The sequence below is a fragment of the Pristiophorus japonicus genome, chromosome 9, assembly GCF_044704955.1.
Source record: "Pristiophorus japonicus isolate sPriJap1 chromosome 9, sPriJap1.hap1, whole genome shotgun sequence".
NCBI lineage: Eukaryota > Metazoa > Chordata > Chondrichthyes > Pristiophoridae > Pristiophorus > Pristiophorus japonicus.
Genome location: NC_091985.1, coordinates 169,084,570 through 169,099,383, shown reverse-complemented (window position 1 = coordinate 169,099,383; position 14,814 = coordinate 169,084,570). Strand labels below are relative to the sequence as shown.

The 14,814-nt window shown below is 44.7% G+C and overlaps 1 protein-coding gene across 1 annotated transcript in view; it reads right to left on the bottom strand.

The window, feature by feature from the left end:
* Positions 1-14,814, bottom strand: part of LOC139273966 (polyunsaturated fatty acid lipoxygenase ALOX15B-like) — a 112,615-nt gene that overhangs the window by 76,696 nt on the left and 21,105 nt on the right. The window contains exon 4 of the mRNA XM_070891038.1: positions 893-1,051. Within this exon, the coding sequence (XP_070747139.1) occupies positions 893-1,051 (159 nt within the window). The remainder of the gene's footprint in view (positions 1-892; positions 1,052-14,814) is intronic.

The following is a 14,814-nucleotide window of genomic DNA, read 5'->3' as shown; positions in this document are numbered from 1 at the left end:
ACTGATGTACCATGACACCCAGGTCTCGTTGCACCTTCCCTTTTCCTAATCTGTCACCATTCAGATAATATTCTGCCTTCCTGTTTTTGCCACCAAAGTGGATAACCTCACATTTATGTACATTATACTGTATCTGCCATGCATTTGCCCACTCACCTAACCTGTCCAAGTCACCCTGCAGCCTCTTAGCATCCTCCTCACAGCTCACACTGCCACCCAGCTTAGTGTCATCTGCAAACCTGGAGATATTACATTCAATTCCTTCATCCAAATCATTAATGTATATTGTAAATAGCTGGGGTCCCAGCACTGAACCTTGCAGTACCCCATTAGTCACTGCCTGCCATTCTGAAAAGGTACCCGTTTATTCCTACTCTTTGCTTCCTGTCTGCCAACCAGTTCTCTATTCACGTCAATACATTACCCCCAATACCATGTGCTTTAATTTTGCACACTAATCTCTTGTGTGGGACCTTGTCAGAAGCCTTTTGAAAGTCCAAAAACACCACATCCACTGGTTTTCCCTTGTCCACTCTGCTAGTTACATCCTCAAAAAATTCTAGAAGATTTGTCAAGCATGATTTCCCTTTCACAAATCCATGCTGATTTGGACCAATCCTGTCACTGCTTTCCAAATGCGCTGCTATTATGTCTTTAATAATTGATTCCATCATTTTACCCACTACCGATGTCAGGCTGACTGGTCTATAATTCCCTGTTTTCTCTCTCCCTCCTTTTTTAAAAAGTGGTGTTTCATTAGCTACCCTCCAATCCATAGGAACTGATCCAGAGTCTATAGAATGTTGGAAGTTTCAGACCCAACAATAATTCCTGCATTTTCCTTAATTAATAAATCCCAGCCCTTTGCTCCAGTTAAGGAAGGAATACTCACATTCCCAGGCACAATTTGGGATAATGTCCCGACCTGAACCTTCTCGGACTTGCCCAGTGACCCCACCAAAGACACAAAAACGTTATCAACTGTCCCGGCTAAGATTGATTCCTCGGTGGTGAGCATGACGTGGTAGGTTACAGTCATGTTGATTCTGAGCTGCAGACAGAACTTGTGGAAGGATCTCTGCTAGTTTAACACTGAAAACATAGAGGCGGGGATTTGCCTTTCTTGGAATTGGTATTTCTCAATATGTCAGCAGTGTCAAGACCAAATTACTCTTGCCAAACTGATTAGATCTATGGGTATTGTCTTAATGGTTCAATAAGTTTTGTTAACATTGAAGTCAGATGTTAAGATTTAATAAGTTTACAGTACATACAATAGTACTTTTTAAGGTTTTTTCTCACTCTTTAACCTAGGACAGTGGTTTAAACTAGGTGCAGAAAACTGGAAAGTACTGTATTAAATTTATAGCTTAACTAGCTAAACAAATTAATATAACTATAAATAATCATTGAATGAAGAATTTGGGTTAGACTTTACACTTTTGCATGCTTAACGCCCACTTAATGTCCATTTTACCGCTGAAATGATGTATAACGGCCAGATATCGTCCATTTAGCCATAAAATGGAAACTGACGGGCATTTTTCGGACACTTATTGGCGAGCGTTACTTTCCCTATGTACGTAATGCCGGGGAAAAATAAGACCGCCCGCCCACTTTTTTTTGGGAAGAATCATCAGAATGGGCAAAATCAACGCCCATAATATCGCCCAGTGTTAGTTTCTGCAACGAATTAACGCCGAGATTCAATAATACCAACCGCCCACTTTTTTTTGTCGTAAAGATCACATTTGCCAAAACTAACGCCCAGGAGATTGCACAGCGTCACTTTCACCACCTCGCACACATATCGCCCACAATATCGCTCGCCCAAAACACCGCTCAAAAAAAGTGGAACTGTTCTGAACAATTCACAGCGGTGTGGACGGCATTTTTTAAATCAGGTCGCTTCATTCAAAGGCTGCTTCAACTTTGGGGAAGTTTGGATTGACTCTGGAGTTCTTCTCAGGTGAAGTGACCATCTCAACAGACATATTTTCAGACTCTGAACTATTGGGGGTTTACTCTAGGTATATTTTAGTGAGGAAATTATTGCTTCTGATCAATCGCTATTGTACTTTCATTGCAATGGGGCCAGCCATTTATCCGTCTGCATCGATTACTACGCAGATGCTGCAGTGTGCAAATTGCTCAATGTGTGATGCACATCATGATGTGCCCAATTTAAGACGTGCAAGAATAAGGAGGAGGTCCAGACCATACACCCCCCACAAGTACAGGGAAAAGAGGTCTTACCTCGACGTGTCCGAGCACACTTGCCTTCGGAGACTGCGCTTCCACAAGGTGGTGATCAATGAAATATGTGAGCTCATCAGGCCACATATGCAGCCTGTCATCAGGACATCAGTGTCGGTTAAGGTCACCACTGTCTTTCTACGCGTCCGGTTCCTTTCGGGCCTCCACAGTCGAGATTTCCCCATCTATCTCACCATGCCACCCATCGCTGCAATAGACAGGTCACGGAGGCCCTGTACGTGCTAAGGATGGACTTTATCAGCTTCCCCATGACCACGGAGGCTCAGACTGACAGGGCTGGAGCATTCTACTGCATTGCTAAGTTCCCCAGGGTGCAGGGAGCAATACAGTGCACTCACATCACCATGCGGGCACCTTCTCAGGACCCAGAGCCTTTTCGTAACCAAAGGATTTCACTCCCTGAAGGTCCAACATGTTGTTGACCACAACCACATCAGAATGGCAGTGAATGCCAAATGTCCGGGCATCTTCGATGAGGCTCACATTCTGCGTGGGAGCACTGTCTCTGACATGTTTAAGAGTCAGTCACAAGGACAATGCTGGATGCTTGGCGATAACCGATATGGCCTAGCCATCTGGCTGATGACCCCCCGCTGCGTGACACCCACACCGAGGCCCAGAAGCGAAACAACCAGAGCCACAGAGACACACGCAATGTGGTCCAGAAAACAATAACTGTGCTAAAGCAGCGCTTCAGATGCGTGGACCATTCAGGAGGGGAGCTACAATACAACTCTGAGCAAGTAGCTAAATTTGTGGTCGTGTGCTCCATGCTGCACAATCTGGCTATCAGGAGGGGAGAAGAATTGCCAGAAGGGACTGATGCTCCATCTCAGGAGAGAGAGGAAGGAGACGATGAGGGGCTGGACACTGACCTAGGGCCAGACAATCAGGCTGGCTATGCAACCATGCCCACGACCCCCTCCAGACTGCAGAAAAGGGCCCATGGTGGCTACAAAGCTGCAAGACTCTTATGTGAGGAGCTGATATCTGAACGATTTGCCTGAAAGAACGTTGCTGTGAGTGACAACGCTGACACACTGCTGTGTGTGTGCAACTCAGACATCAATGGTGCCCATCACCTTGGTGCCAGTTAAAGTTTATGTTGATTGAAGTTACGTTTTATTTAACCCTTTCATGTTAAGGAATCACCAGTGTGTAAGGGTCCAGCTATCTGAGACAATGCGCAACAAGGTTATGTTCAATAAAAACATTCTTATACGAACATTGGACTGAAATCATAAGTATCACGGGCAAAAACACCCAACCCCCACCTACACCCCACTTTTTACATCATTGACTTCAATCAAATGTTCAACATGTCCAGCAACACAGAATACAAATGCAAAGCAGGAGCGTGGTGCCCAGCCCCCATACATTGCAACAAATTGCATACACCCAGATGGAGATATAACACAGCCATCACCTGCGGACATGCACCTCACTTTCCTTCCACCCCCCGCCGTTCTTCTCCTCACCTTTACCCCTTCCCCTCCTCGTTCCATGGCGCCTCGCCGAAGAGCTCCTCAGGCGGTGCCTCATTGGGGGGGGATGAAGGCAGAGGCGGTAGTTGCACGGCTACAGGAGCTGGGGGTGCCAAGGGGGGAACATTCTCTGATCCAGAAGCATGATCTTGGTCCGGCCTCTCCTCTGTCGTTTGCAGTGGTGGTGTGGAACCTAGGGGTCGACAGCCTGTGCCAGCAGTGTTCCTGGCTATCGCCTCCAGGGCCTCCACCATGCGCGGAATGTACTCTGACATGGTGGCCAGCTGTCGGGATATGACCCCCAATGCTTCGATGAGCTGGTCACCAATATCTACAGTCCCCCTGGACAACTGTACCATCACTCTGCTCTCATGTCGCGCTCGTGGACCAGACATGCTGCGTCCACGAAACCTCCGTGGGGTCGGCGCCGTCCTGGTGACAAATGGTGTGCTCTGTGGCGAGGTGCTTGGGGTCGGTACCATGAAGTTGTATCATCAGCCATGATCATATTGAATGGTGGTGCAGGCTCGAAGGGCCAAATGGCCTACTCCTGCACCTATTTTCTATTTCGAGGAGGAAGTGTACATAGCTCATATTGAAAGAGCTGACTATGTTTATTTAACTTATGAGTTGGCTTCTTCCTGACACTCAAAAGCAAAAAGTGAATTGATTCTACATGCAGTTACTGATTTTAAAAACTCCGCAGACTCTTCAGCCAAGGGCTAAAGTCTCTTGAGCCTCTGGTCAGTAACATCAGTCTCCTCCTCCACTCATCATTCCTCTGGCTGACAGACGTTCCATGTATTACCTTATGAAAGTCCATATATAAAGATTAACCACATTATCCTCATCAACTCTCGATTCCCCCTCAATGTATCTCTTTGGACTGATGAGTGGGAGCCTGGTAGAAGCCCCTCAATGGGAGCACACGGCATAATTTCAAAGTTTGCAGAAGGCAGTATAGGAAACCGTGAGGAGGATAGTGATAGACTTAAAAAATACACAGACAGGCTGGTGAAACGGGCGGACACATGGCAGATTAAATTTAACACATAGAAGTGTGAAGCGATTCATTTTGGTGGGAAGAATGTGGAGAGGCAATATAAACAAAATGTTACAATTCTAAAGATGGTGCAGGAACAGAGAGACCTGGGGGCGTACGGACACAAGTCTTTGAAGGTGGCAGGACATGCTGAGCAGGCTGTTAAAAAGGCATATGGGTCCCTTGGCTTTATATACAGAGGCTTAGAGTACAAAAGCAAGGAAGTTATGCTAAACCTTTATAAAACACATAGAAACATAGAAAATAGGTGCAGGAGTAGGTCATTCGGCCATTCTAGCCTGCACCGCCATTCAATGAGTTCATGGCTGAACATGCAACTTCAGTACCCCATTCCTGCTTTCTCGCCATACCCCTTGATCCCCCTAGTAGTAAGGATTACATCTAACTCCTTTTTGAATATATTTAGTGAATTGGCCTCAACAACTTTCTGTGGTAGAGAATTCCACAGGTTCACCACTCTCTGGGTGAAGAAGTTTCTTCTCATCTCGGTCCTAAATGGCTTACCCCTTATCCTTAGTCTGTGACCCCTGGTTCTGGACTTCCCCAACATTGGGAACATTCTTCCTGCATCTAACCTGCCTAAATCCGTCAGAATTTTAAACGTTTCTATGAGATCCCCTCTCATTCTTCTGAACTCCAGTGAATACAAGCCCAGTTGATCCAGTCTTTCTTGATATGTCAGTCCCACCATCCCGGAAATCACTCTGGTGAACCTTCGCTGCACTCCCTCAATAGCAAGAATGTCCTTCCTCAAGTTAGGAGACCAAAACTGTACACAATACTCCAGGTGTGGCCTCACCAAGGCCCTGTACAATTGTAGTAACACCTCCCTGCCCCTGTACTCAAATCCCCTCGCTCTGAAGGCCAACATGCCATTTGCTTTCTTAACCGCCTGCTGTACCTGCATGCCAACCTTCAATGACTGATGTACCATGACACCCAGGTCTCGTTGCACCTCCCCTTTTCCTAATCTGTCACCATTCAGATAATAGTCTGTCTCTCTGTTTTTACCACCAAAGTGGATAACCTCATATTTATCCACATTATACTTCATCTGCCATGCATTTGCCCACTCACCTAACCTATCCAAGTCACTCCGTAGCCTCATAGCATCCTCCTCGCAGCTCACACTGCCACCCAACTTTGTGTCATTTGCAAATTTGGAGATACTACATTTACATCCCTCGTCTAAATCATTAAAGTACAATGTAAACAGCTGGGGCCCCAGCACAGAACACCACTAGTCACAGTACCCCACTAGTCACTGTCTGCCATTCTGAAAAGTACCCATTTACTCCTACTCTTTGCTTCCTGTCTGCCAACCAGTTCTCAATCCACGTCCGCACACTACCCCCAATCCCATGTTCTTTAACTTTGCACATTAATCTCTTGTGTGGGACCTTGTTGAAAGCCTTTTGAAAGTCCAAATACACCACATCCAGTGGTTCTCCCTTGTCCGCTCTACTAGTTACATCCTCAAAAAATCCCAGAAGATTTGTCAAGCATGGTTTCTCTTTCATAATTCCATGCTGACTTGGACCTATCATGTCACCTCTTTCCAAATGTGCTGTTTTGACATCCTGAATAATTGATTCCATCATTTTACCCACTACCGATGTCAGGCTGACTGGTCTATAATTCCCTGTTTTCTCTCTCCCTCCGTTTTTAAAAAGTGGGGTTACATTGGCTACCCTCCACTCCATAGGAACTGATCCAGAGTCTATGAAATGTTGGAAAATGACTGTCAATGCATCCGCTATTTCCAAGGCCACCTCCTTAAGTACTCTGGTATGCAGACCATCAGGCCCTGGGGATTTATCGGCATTCAATCCCATCAATTTCCCCAACACAATTTCCCGACTAATAAGGATTTCCCTCAGTTCCTCCTTCTTACAAGACCCTCTGACCCCTTTTATATCTGGAAGGTTGTTTGTGTCCTTCTTAGTGAATACCAAACCAAAGTACTTGTTCAATTGGCCTGCCATTTCTTTGTTCCCCGTTATGACTTCCCCTGATTCTGACTTTGTTTGTCGTTACTAACCTTTTTCTCTTTACATCGATAGAAGCATTAGACCCCAGCTGGAGTATTGTGTCCAATTCTGGGCACGACTTTAGGAAGGATGTCAAGACCTTGGAGAGGGTGCAGAGGAGATTTACTAGAATGGTACCAGGGATGAGGAACTTCAGTTACATGGAGGGACTGGAGAAACTGGGTTGCTCTCCATCAGCAGAGACAGTTAAGAGGAGATTTGGTAGAGGTGTTGAAAATCCGGAAGGGATTTGATCCAGTAAATAAGGGGAAACTGTTTCCAGTGGCAAAAGGGTCGATAAGCAGAGGACACAGATTTACGGTGATGGGCAAAAGAACCAGAGGGAGATGACGTAACAAGTTTTTACTCAGCGAGTTGTTGTGATCTGGATTGCACGGCCTGGAAGGGCGGTGGGAGCAGATTCAATCGTAACTTTTGAAAGGGAATTGGATAAATACTTGAAGGGGCTATGGAGAAAGAGCAGGGGGAGTGGGTCTAATTGGATAGTGCTTTCACAGAGCCGGCACAGGCACGATGGGCCGAATGGCCTCCTTCTGTGCTGTATCATTCTGTGATTTTATGATGACCTCCAGGGATTAGAGGAAAGAGGTCAAGTGTATCTTACAATGAGTCAGACTTTTCTAGTATTCTTGAAAAACACATGAGATTGGATGAGGAAGTATAGAAAGCTCATATTGAAAGAGCTGACGGTATTTATTTAACTCATGACCTGGTTTCTTCCTGACACTCATAAGCAAAAAGTGAATTGATTCTACATGCAGTTACTGATTTTAAAAACTCCGCAAGCTCTTCAGCCAAGTGCTAAAGTCTTTTGAGCCTCTGGTCAGTAACATCAGTCTCCTCCTCCACTCATCATTCCTCTGGCTGACTCATGTTCCATGTATTACCTTATGAAAGTCCATATATAAAGATTAACCACACTATCCTCATCAACCCTCCAATCCCCCTCAATGCATCTCTTTGGACTGATGAGCGGGAGCCTGGCAGAAACCTCTCAATGGGAGTCCGGGTTGCGTATGGGAACAGGCTTCTTTGTTGAGTACAAGAAAAAGTATACAGAAAATCCAAATCATGACAATCTTTCTTCTCTCTTATTTTGAACCTGAGTGGAGGCAGCTCAGAGAAGTCAGCATGGATTTGTTAAAGGCAAATCCTGTTTGACGAACTGATTGAGTTCTTTGATGAAGTAAAGGAGAGGGTTGATGAGGATAGTGTGGTTACTCTTTATATATGGACTTTCATAAAGTGTTTGATAAAGTACCACATAATAGACCTGCTGACAAAATAGAACCCCAAGGAGTTAAAGGGGCAGTGGCTGCTTGGATACAAAATTAGCTACGGGACAGAAAGCAGAGTAATGGTGAACGGGTGTTTTTCAGACTGTAGGGAAGTATATAGTGGTTCCCCAGGGGTTGGTATTCGCACCACTGTTTTGTTTAATATATATTAATGACGTGGACTTGGGAGTACACGGCATAATTTCAAAGTTTGCAGATGGCATGAAACCTGGAATATAGGGAACCGTGAGGAGGATAGTGATAGACAGGCTGGTGAAATGGGCGGACACATGGCAGATTAAATTTAACACATCGAAATGTGAAGCGATTCATTTTGGTGGGAAGAATGTGGAGAGGCAATATAAACAAAATGTTACAATTCTAAAGGTGGTGCAGGAACAGAGAGACCTGGGGGTGTACGGACACAAGTCTTTGAAGGTGGCAGGACAAGCTGAGCAGGCTGTTAAAAAGGCATATGGGTTCCTTGGCTTTATATACGGAGGCTTGGAGTACAAAAGCAAGGAAGTTATGCTAAACCTTTATAAAACACTGATTAGACCCCAGCTGGAGTATTGTGTCCAATTCTGGGCACTACTTTAGGAAGGATATCAAGATCTTGGAGATGGTGCAGAGGAGATTTACTAGAATGGTACCAGGGATGAGGGACTTCAGTTACATGGAGGGACTGGAGAAACTGGGTTGCTCTCCTCATAGCAGAGACAGTCAAGGGGAGATTTGGTAGAGGTGTTCAAAATCCAGAAGGGATTTGATCGAGTAGATAAGGAGAAACTGTTTCCAGTGGCAGAAGGGTCGATAACCAGAGGACACAGATTTAAGGTGATGGGCAAAAGAACCAGAGGGAGATGACGCAACAAGTTTTTATGCAGCGAGTTAGAAACATCGAAAAATAGGTGCAGGAGTAGGCCATTCGGCCTTTGAGCCTGCACCGCCATTCAATAAGATCATGGATGATCATTCCTTCAGTACCCCTTTCCTGCTTTCTCTCCATACCCCTTGATCCCCTTAACCGTAAGAGCCACGTCTAACTCCCTCTTGAATATATCCAGTGAACTGGCATCAACAACTCTCTGCGGCAGGGAATTCCACAGGTTAACAACGCTCTGAGTGAAGAAGTTTCTCCTCATCTCAGTCCGAAATGGCCTACCCCTTGTCCTAAGACTATGTCCCCTGGTTCTGGACTTCCCCAACATCGGGAACATTCTTCCCGCATCTAACTTGTCCAGTCCCGTCAGAATCTTATACGTTTCTATGAGATCCCCTCTCATCCTTCTAAACTCCAGTGAATAAAGGCCCAGTTGATCCAGTCTCTCCTCAAATGACAGCCCAGCCATCCCTGGAATCAGCCTGGTGAACCTTCGCTGCACCCCCTCAATAGCAAGAACGTCCTTCCTCAGACTAGGAGACCAAAACTGAACACAATATTCCAGGTGATGCCTCACTAAGGTCCTGGACAACTGCAGTAAGACCTCACTGCACCTATATTCAAAACCCCTAGCTATGAAGGTCAACATACCATTTGCCTACTTTACCGCCTGCTGTACCTGCGCGCCCACTTTCAGTGACTGATGAACCATGACACCCAGGTCTCGTTGCACCTCTCCTTTTCCTAGTCTGCCGCCATTCAGATAATATTCTGCCTTTGTGTTTTTGCAACCTAAATGGATAACCTCACATTTATCCACATTATACTGCATCTGCCATGTATTTGCCCACTCACTTAACCTGCAGCCTCTTAGCATCCTCCTCACAGCTCACACCGCCACCCAGTTTAGTGTCATCTGCAAACTTGGAGATATTACACTCTATTCCTTCATCCAAATCGTTGTTGTGATCTGGATTGCATGGCCTGAAAGGGAAGTGCGAGCAGATTCAATCGTAACTTTCTAAAGGGAATTGGATAAATACTTGAAGGGGCGATGGAGAAAGAGTAGGGGGAGTGGGTCTAATTGGATAGTGCTTTCACAGAGCTGACACAGGCACGATGGGCCGAATGGCCTCCTTCTGTGCTGTATCATTCTATGATTTTATGATGACCTCCAAGGATTAGAGGAAAGAGGTCAAGTGTATCCAACAATGAGTCAACCTTTTCTAGTATTTATTATTGAAAAACTCATGAGATTGGATGAGATCAAAACATACAACAGGTTGTATGAGGAAGTGTAGTTAGCTCATATTTAACTTATGAGCTGGTTTCTTTCCGACACTCATATGATTTTATGATGACCTCCAGGGATTAGAGGAAAGAGGTCAAGTGTATCTAACAATGAGTCAATCTTTTCTAGTATTTATTTTTGAAAAACTCATGAGATTTGATGAGGAAGTGTAGATAGCTCATATTGAAAGAGCTGACGGTGTTTATTTAACTCATGACCTGGTTTCTTCCTGACACTCATAAGCAAAAAGTGAATTGATTCTACACGCAGTTACTGATTTTAAAAACTCCGCAGGCTCTTCAGCCAAGTGCTAAAGTCTTTTGAGCCTCTGGTCAGTAACATCAGTCTCCTCCTCCACTAATCATTCCTCTGGCTGACTCACGTTCCATGTATTACCTTATGAAAGTCCATATATAAAGATTAACCACACTATCCTCATCAACCCTCTATTCCCCCTCAATGCATCTCTTTGGACTGATGAGTGGGAGCCTGGCAGAAGCCCCTCAATGGGAGTCCGGGTTGCGTATGGGAGCAGGCTTCTTTGTTGAGTACAAGAAAAAGTATACAGAAAATCCAAATCATGACAATATTTCTTCTCTCTTATTCTTTTGAACCTGAGTGGAGGCAGTTCAGAGAAGTCAGCATAGGACTTGTTAAAGGCAAATCCTGTTTGATGAACTGATTGAGTTCTTTGATGAAGTAAAGGAGAGGGTTGATGAGGATAGTGTAGTTACTCTTTATAGATGGACTTTCATAAAGTGTTTGATAAAGTACCACATAATAGACCTGTTGACAAAATAGAACCCCAAGGAGTTAAAGGGGCAGTGGCTGCTTGGATACAAAATTAGCTACAGGACAGAAAGCAGAGAGTAGTGGTGAACGGGTGTTTTTCAGACTGTAGGGAAGTATATAGTGGTTCTCCAGGGGTTGGTATTCGCACCACTGTTTTGTTTAATATATATCAATGATGTGGACACGGCATAATTTCAAAGTTTGCAGATGGCATGAAACCTGGAATATAGGGAACCGTGAGGACGTTAGTGATAGACTTCAAAAATACACAGACAGGCTGGTGAAATGGGCGGACACATGGCAGATTAAATTTAACACATCGAAATGTGAAGCGATTCATTTTGGTGGGAAGAATGTGGAGAGGCAATATAAACAAAATGTTACAATTCTAAAGGTGGTGCAGGAACAGAGAGACCTGGGGGTGTACGGACACAAGTCTTTGAAGGTGGCAGGACAAGCTGAGCAGGCTGTTAAAAAGGCATATGTGTTCCTTGGCTTTATATACAGAGGCTTGGAGTACAAAAGCAAGGAAGTTATGCTAAACCTTTATAAAACACTGATTAGACCCCAGCTGGAGTATTGTGTCCAATTCTGGGCACTACTTTAGGAAGGATGTCAAGACCTTGGAGGTGGTGCAGAGGAGATTTACTAGAATGGTACCAGGGATGAGGGACTTCAGTTACATGGAGGTACTGGAGAAACTGGGTTGCTCTCCTCACAGCAGAGACAGTTAAGTGGAGACTTGGTAGAGATGTTCAAAATCCAGAAGTGATTTGATCGAGTAGATAAGGAGAAACTGTTTCCAGTGGCAGAAGGGTCGATAACCAGAGGACACAGATTTAAGGTGATGGGCAAAAGAACCAGAGGGAGATGACGCAACAAGTTTTTATGCAGCGAGTTAGAAACATCGAAAAATAGGTGCAGGAGTAGGCCATTCGGCCTTTGAGCCTGCACCGCCATTCAATAAGATCATGGATGATCATTCCTTCAGTACCCCTTTCCTGCTTTCTCTCCATACCCCTTGATCCCCTTAACCGTAAGAGCCACGTCTAACTCCCTCTTGAATATATCCAGTGAACTGGCATCAACAACTCTCTGCGGCAGGGAATTCCACAGGTTAACAACGCTCTGAGTGAAGAAGTTTCTCCTCATCTCAGTCCGAAATGGCCTACCCCTTGTCCTAAGACTATGTCCCCTGGTTCTGGACTTCCCCAACATCGGGAACATTCTTCCCGCATCTAACTTGTCCAGTCCCGTCAGAATCTTATACGTTTCTATGAGATCCCCTCTCATCCTTCTAAACTCCAGTGAATAAAGGCCCAGTTGATCCAGTCTCTCCTCAAATGACAGCCCAGCCATCCCTGGAATCAGCCTGGTGAACCTTCGCTGCACCCCCTCAATAGCAAGAACGTCCTTCCTCAGACTAGGAGACCAAAACTGAACACAATATTCCAGGTGATGCCTCACTAAGGTCCTGGACAACTGCAGTAAGACCTCACTGCACCTATATTCAAAACCCCTAGCTATGAAGGTCAACATACCATTTGCCTACTTTACCGCCTGCTGTACCTGCGCGCCCTCTTTCAGTGACTGATGAACCATGACACCCAGGTCTCGTTGCACCTCCCCTTTTCCTAGTCTGCCGCCATTCAGATAATATTCTGCCTTTGTGTTTTTGCCCCCAAAATGGATAACCTCACATTTATCCACATTATACTGCATCTGCCATGTATTTGCCCACTCACTTAACCTGTCCAAGTCAACCTGCAGCCTCTTAGCATCCTCCTCACAGCTCACACCGCCACCCAGTTTAGTGTCATTTGCAAACTTGGAGATATTACACTCTATTCCTTCATCCAAATCGTTGTTGTGATCTGGATTGCACGGCCTGAAAGGGAAGTGCGAGCAGATTCAATCGTAACTTTCTAAAGGGAATTGGATAAATACTTGAAGGGGCGATGGAGAAAGAGCAGGGGGAGTGGGTCTAATTGGATAGTGCTTTCACAGAGCTGACACAGGCACGATGGGCCGAATGGCCTCCTGTGCTGTATCATTCTATGATTTTATGATGACCTCCAAGGATTAGAGGAAAGAGGTCAAGTGTATCCAACAATGAGTCAACCTTTTCTAGTATTTATTATTGAAAAACTCATGAGATTGGATGAGATCAAAACATACAACAGGTTGTATGAGGAAGTGTAGTTAGCTCATATTTAACTTATGAGCTGATTTCTTTCCGACACTCATATGATTTTATGATGACCTCCAGGGATTAGAGGAAAGAGGTCAAGTGTATCTAACAATGAGTCAATCTTTTCTAGTATTTATTTTTGAAAAACTCATGAGATTGGATGAGGAAGTGTAGATAGCTCATATTGAAAGAGCTGACGGTGTTTATTTAACTCATGACCTGGTTTCTTCCTGACACTCATAAGCAAAAAGTGAATTGATTCTACACGCAGTTACTGATTTTAAAAACTCCGCAGGCTCTTCAGCCAAGTGCTAAAGTCTTTTGAGCCTCTGGTCAGTAACATCAGTCTCCTCCTCCACTAATCATTCCTCTGGCTGACTCACGTTCCATGTATTACCTTATGAAAGTCCATATATAAAGATTAACCACACTATCCTCATCAACCCTCTATTCCCCCTCAATGCATCTCTTTGGACTGATGAGTGGGAGCCTGGCAGAAGCCCCTCAATGGGAGTCCGGGTTGCGTATGGGAGCAGGCTTCTTTGTTGAGTACAAGAAAAAGTATACAGAAAATCCAAATCATGACAATCTTTCTTCTCTCTTATTCTTTTGAACCTGAGTGGAGGCAGTTCAGAGAAGTCAGCATGGATTTGTTAAAGGCAAATCCTGTTTGATGAACTGATTGAGTTCTTTGATGAAGTAAAGGAGAGGGTTGATGAGGATATTGTGGTTACTCTTCATATATGGACTTTCATAAAGTGTTTGATAAAGTACCACATAATAGACCTGCTGACAAAATAGAACCCCAAGGAGTTAAAGGGGCAGTGGCTGCTTGGATACAAAATTAGCTACGGGACAGAAAGCAGAGAGTAGTGGTGAACGGGTGTTTTTCAGACTGTAGGGAAGTATATAGTGGTTCCCCAGGGGATGGTATTCGCACCACTGTTTTGTTTAATATATATTAATGACGTGGACACGGCATAATTTCAAAGTTTGCAGATGGCATGAAACCTGGAATATAGGGAACTGTGAGGAGGATAGTGATATACTTCAAAAATACACAGACAGGCTGGTGAAATGGGCGGACACATGGCAGATTAAATTTAACACATCGAAGTGTGAAGCGATTAATTTTGGTGGGAAGAATGTGTAGAGGCAATATAAACAAAATGTTACCATTCTAAAGGTGGTGCAGGAACAGAGAGGCCTGGGGGCGTACGGACACAAGTCTTTGAAGGTGAGCAGGCTGATAAAAAAGGCATATGTGTTCCTTGGCTTTATATACAGAGGCTTGGAGTACAAAAGCAAGGAAGTTATGCTAAACCTTTATAAAACACTGATTAGACCCCAGCTGGAGTATTGTGTCCAATTCTGGGCACTACTTTAGGAAGGATGTCAAGACCTTGGAGATGGTGCAGAGGAGATTTATTAGAATGGTACCAGGGATGAGGGACTTCAGTTACATGGAGGGACTGGAGAAACTGGGTTGCTCTCCTCATAGCAGA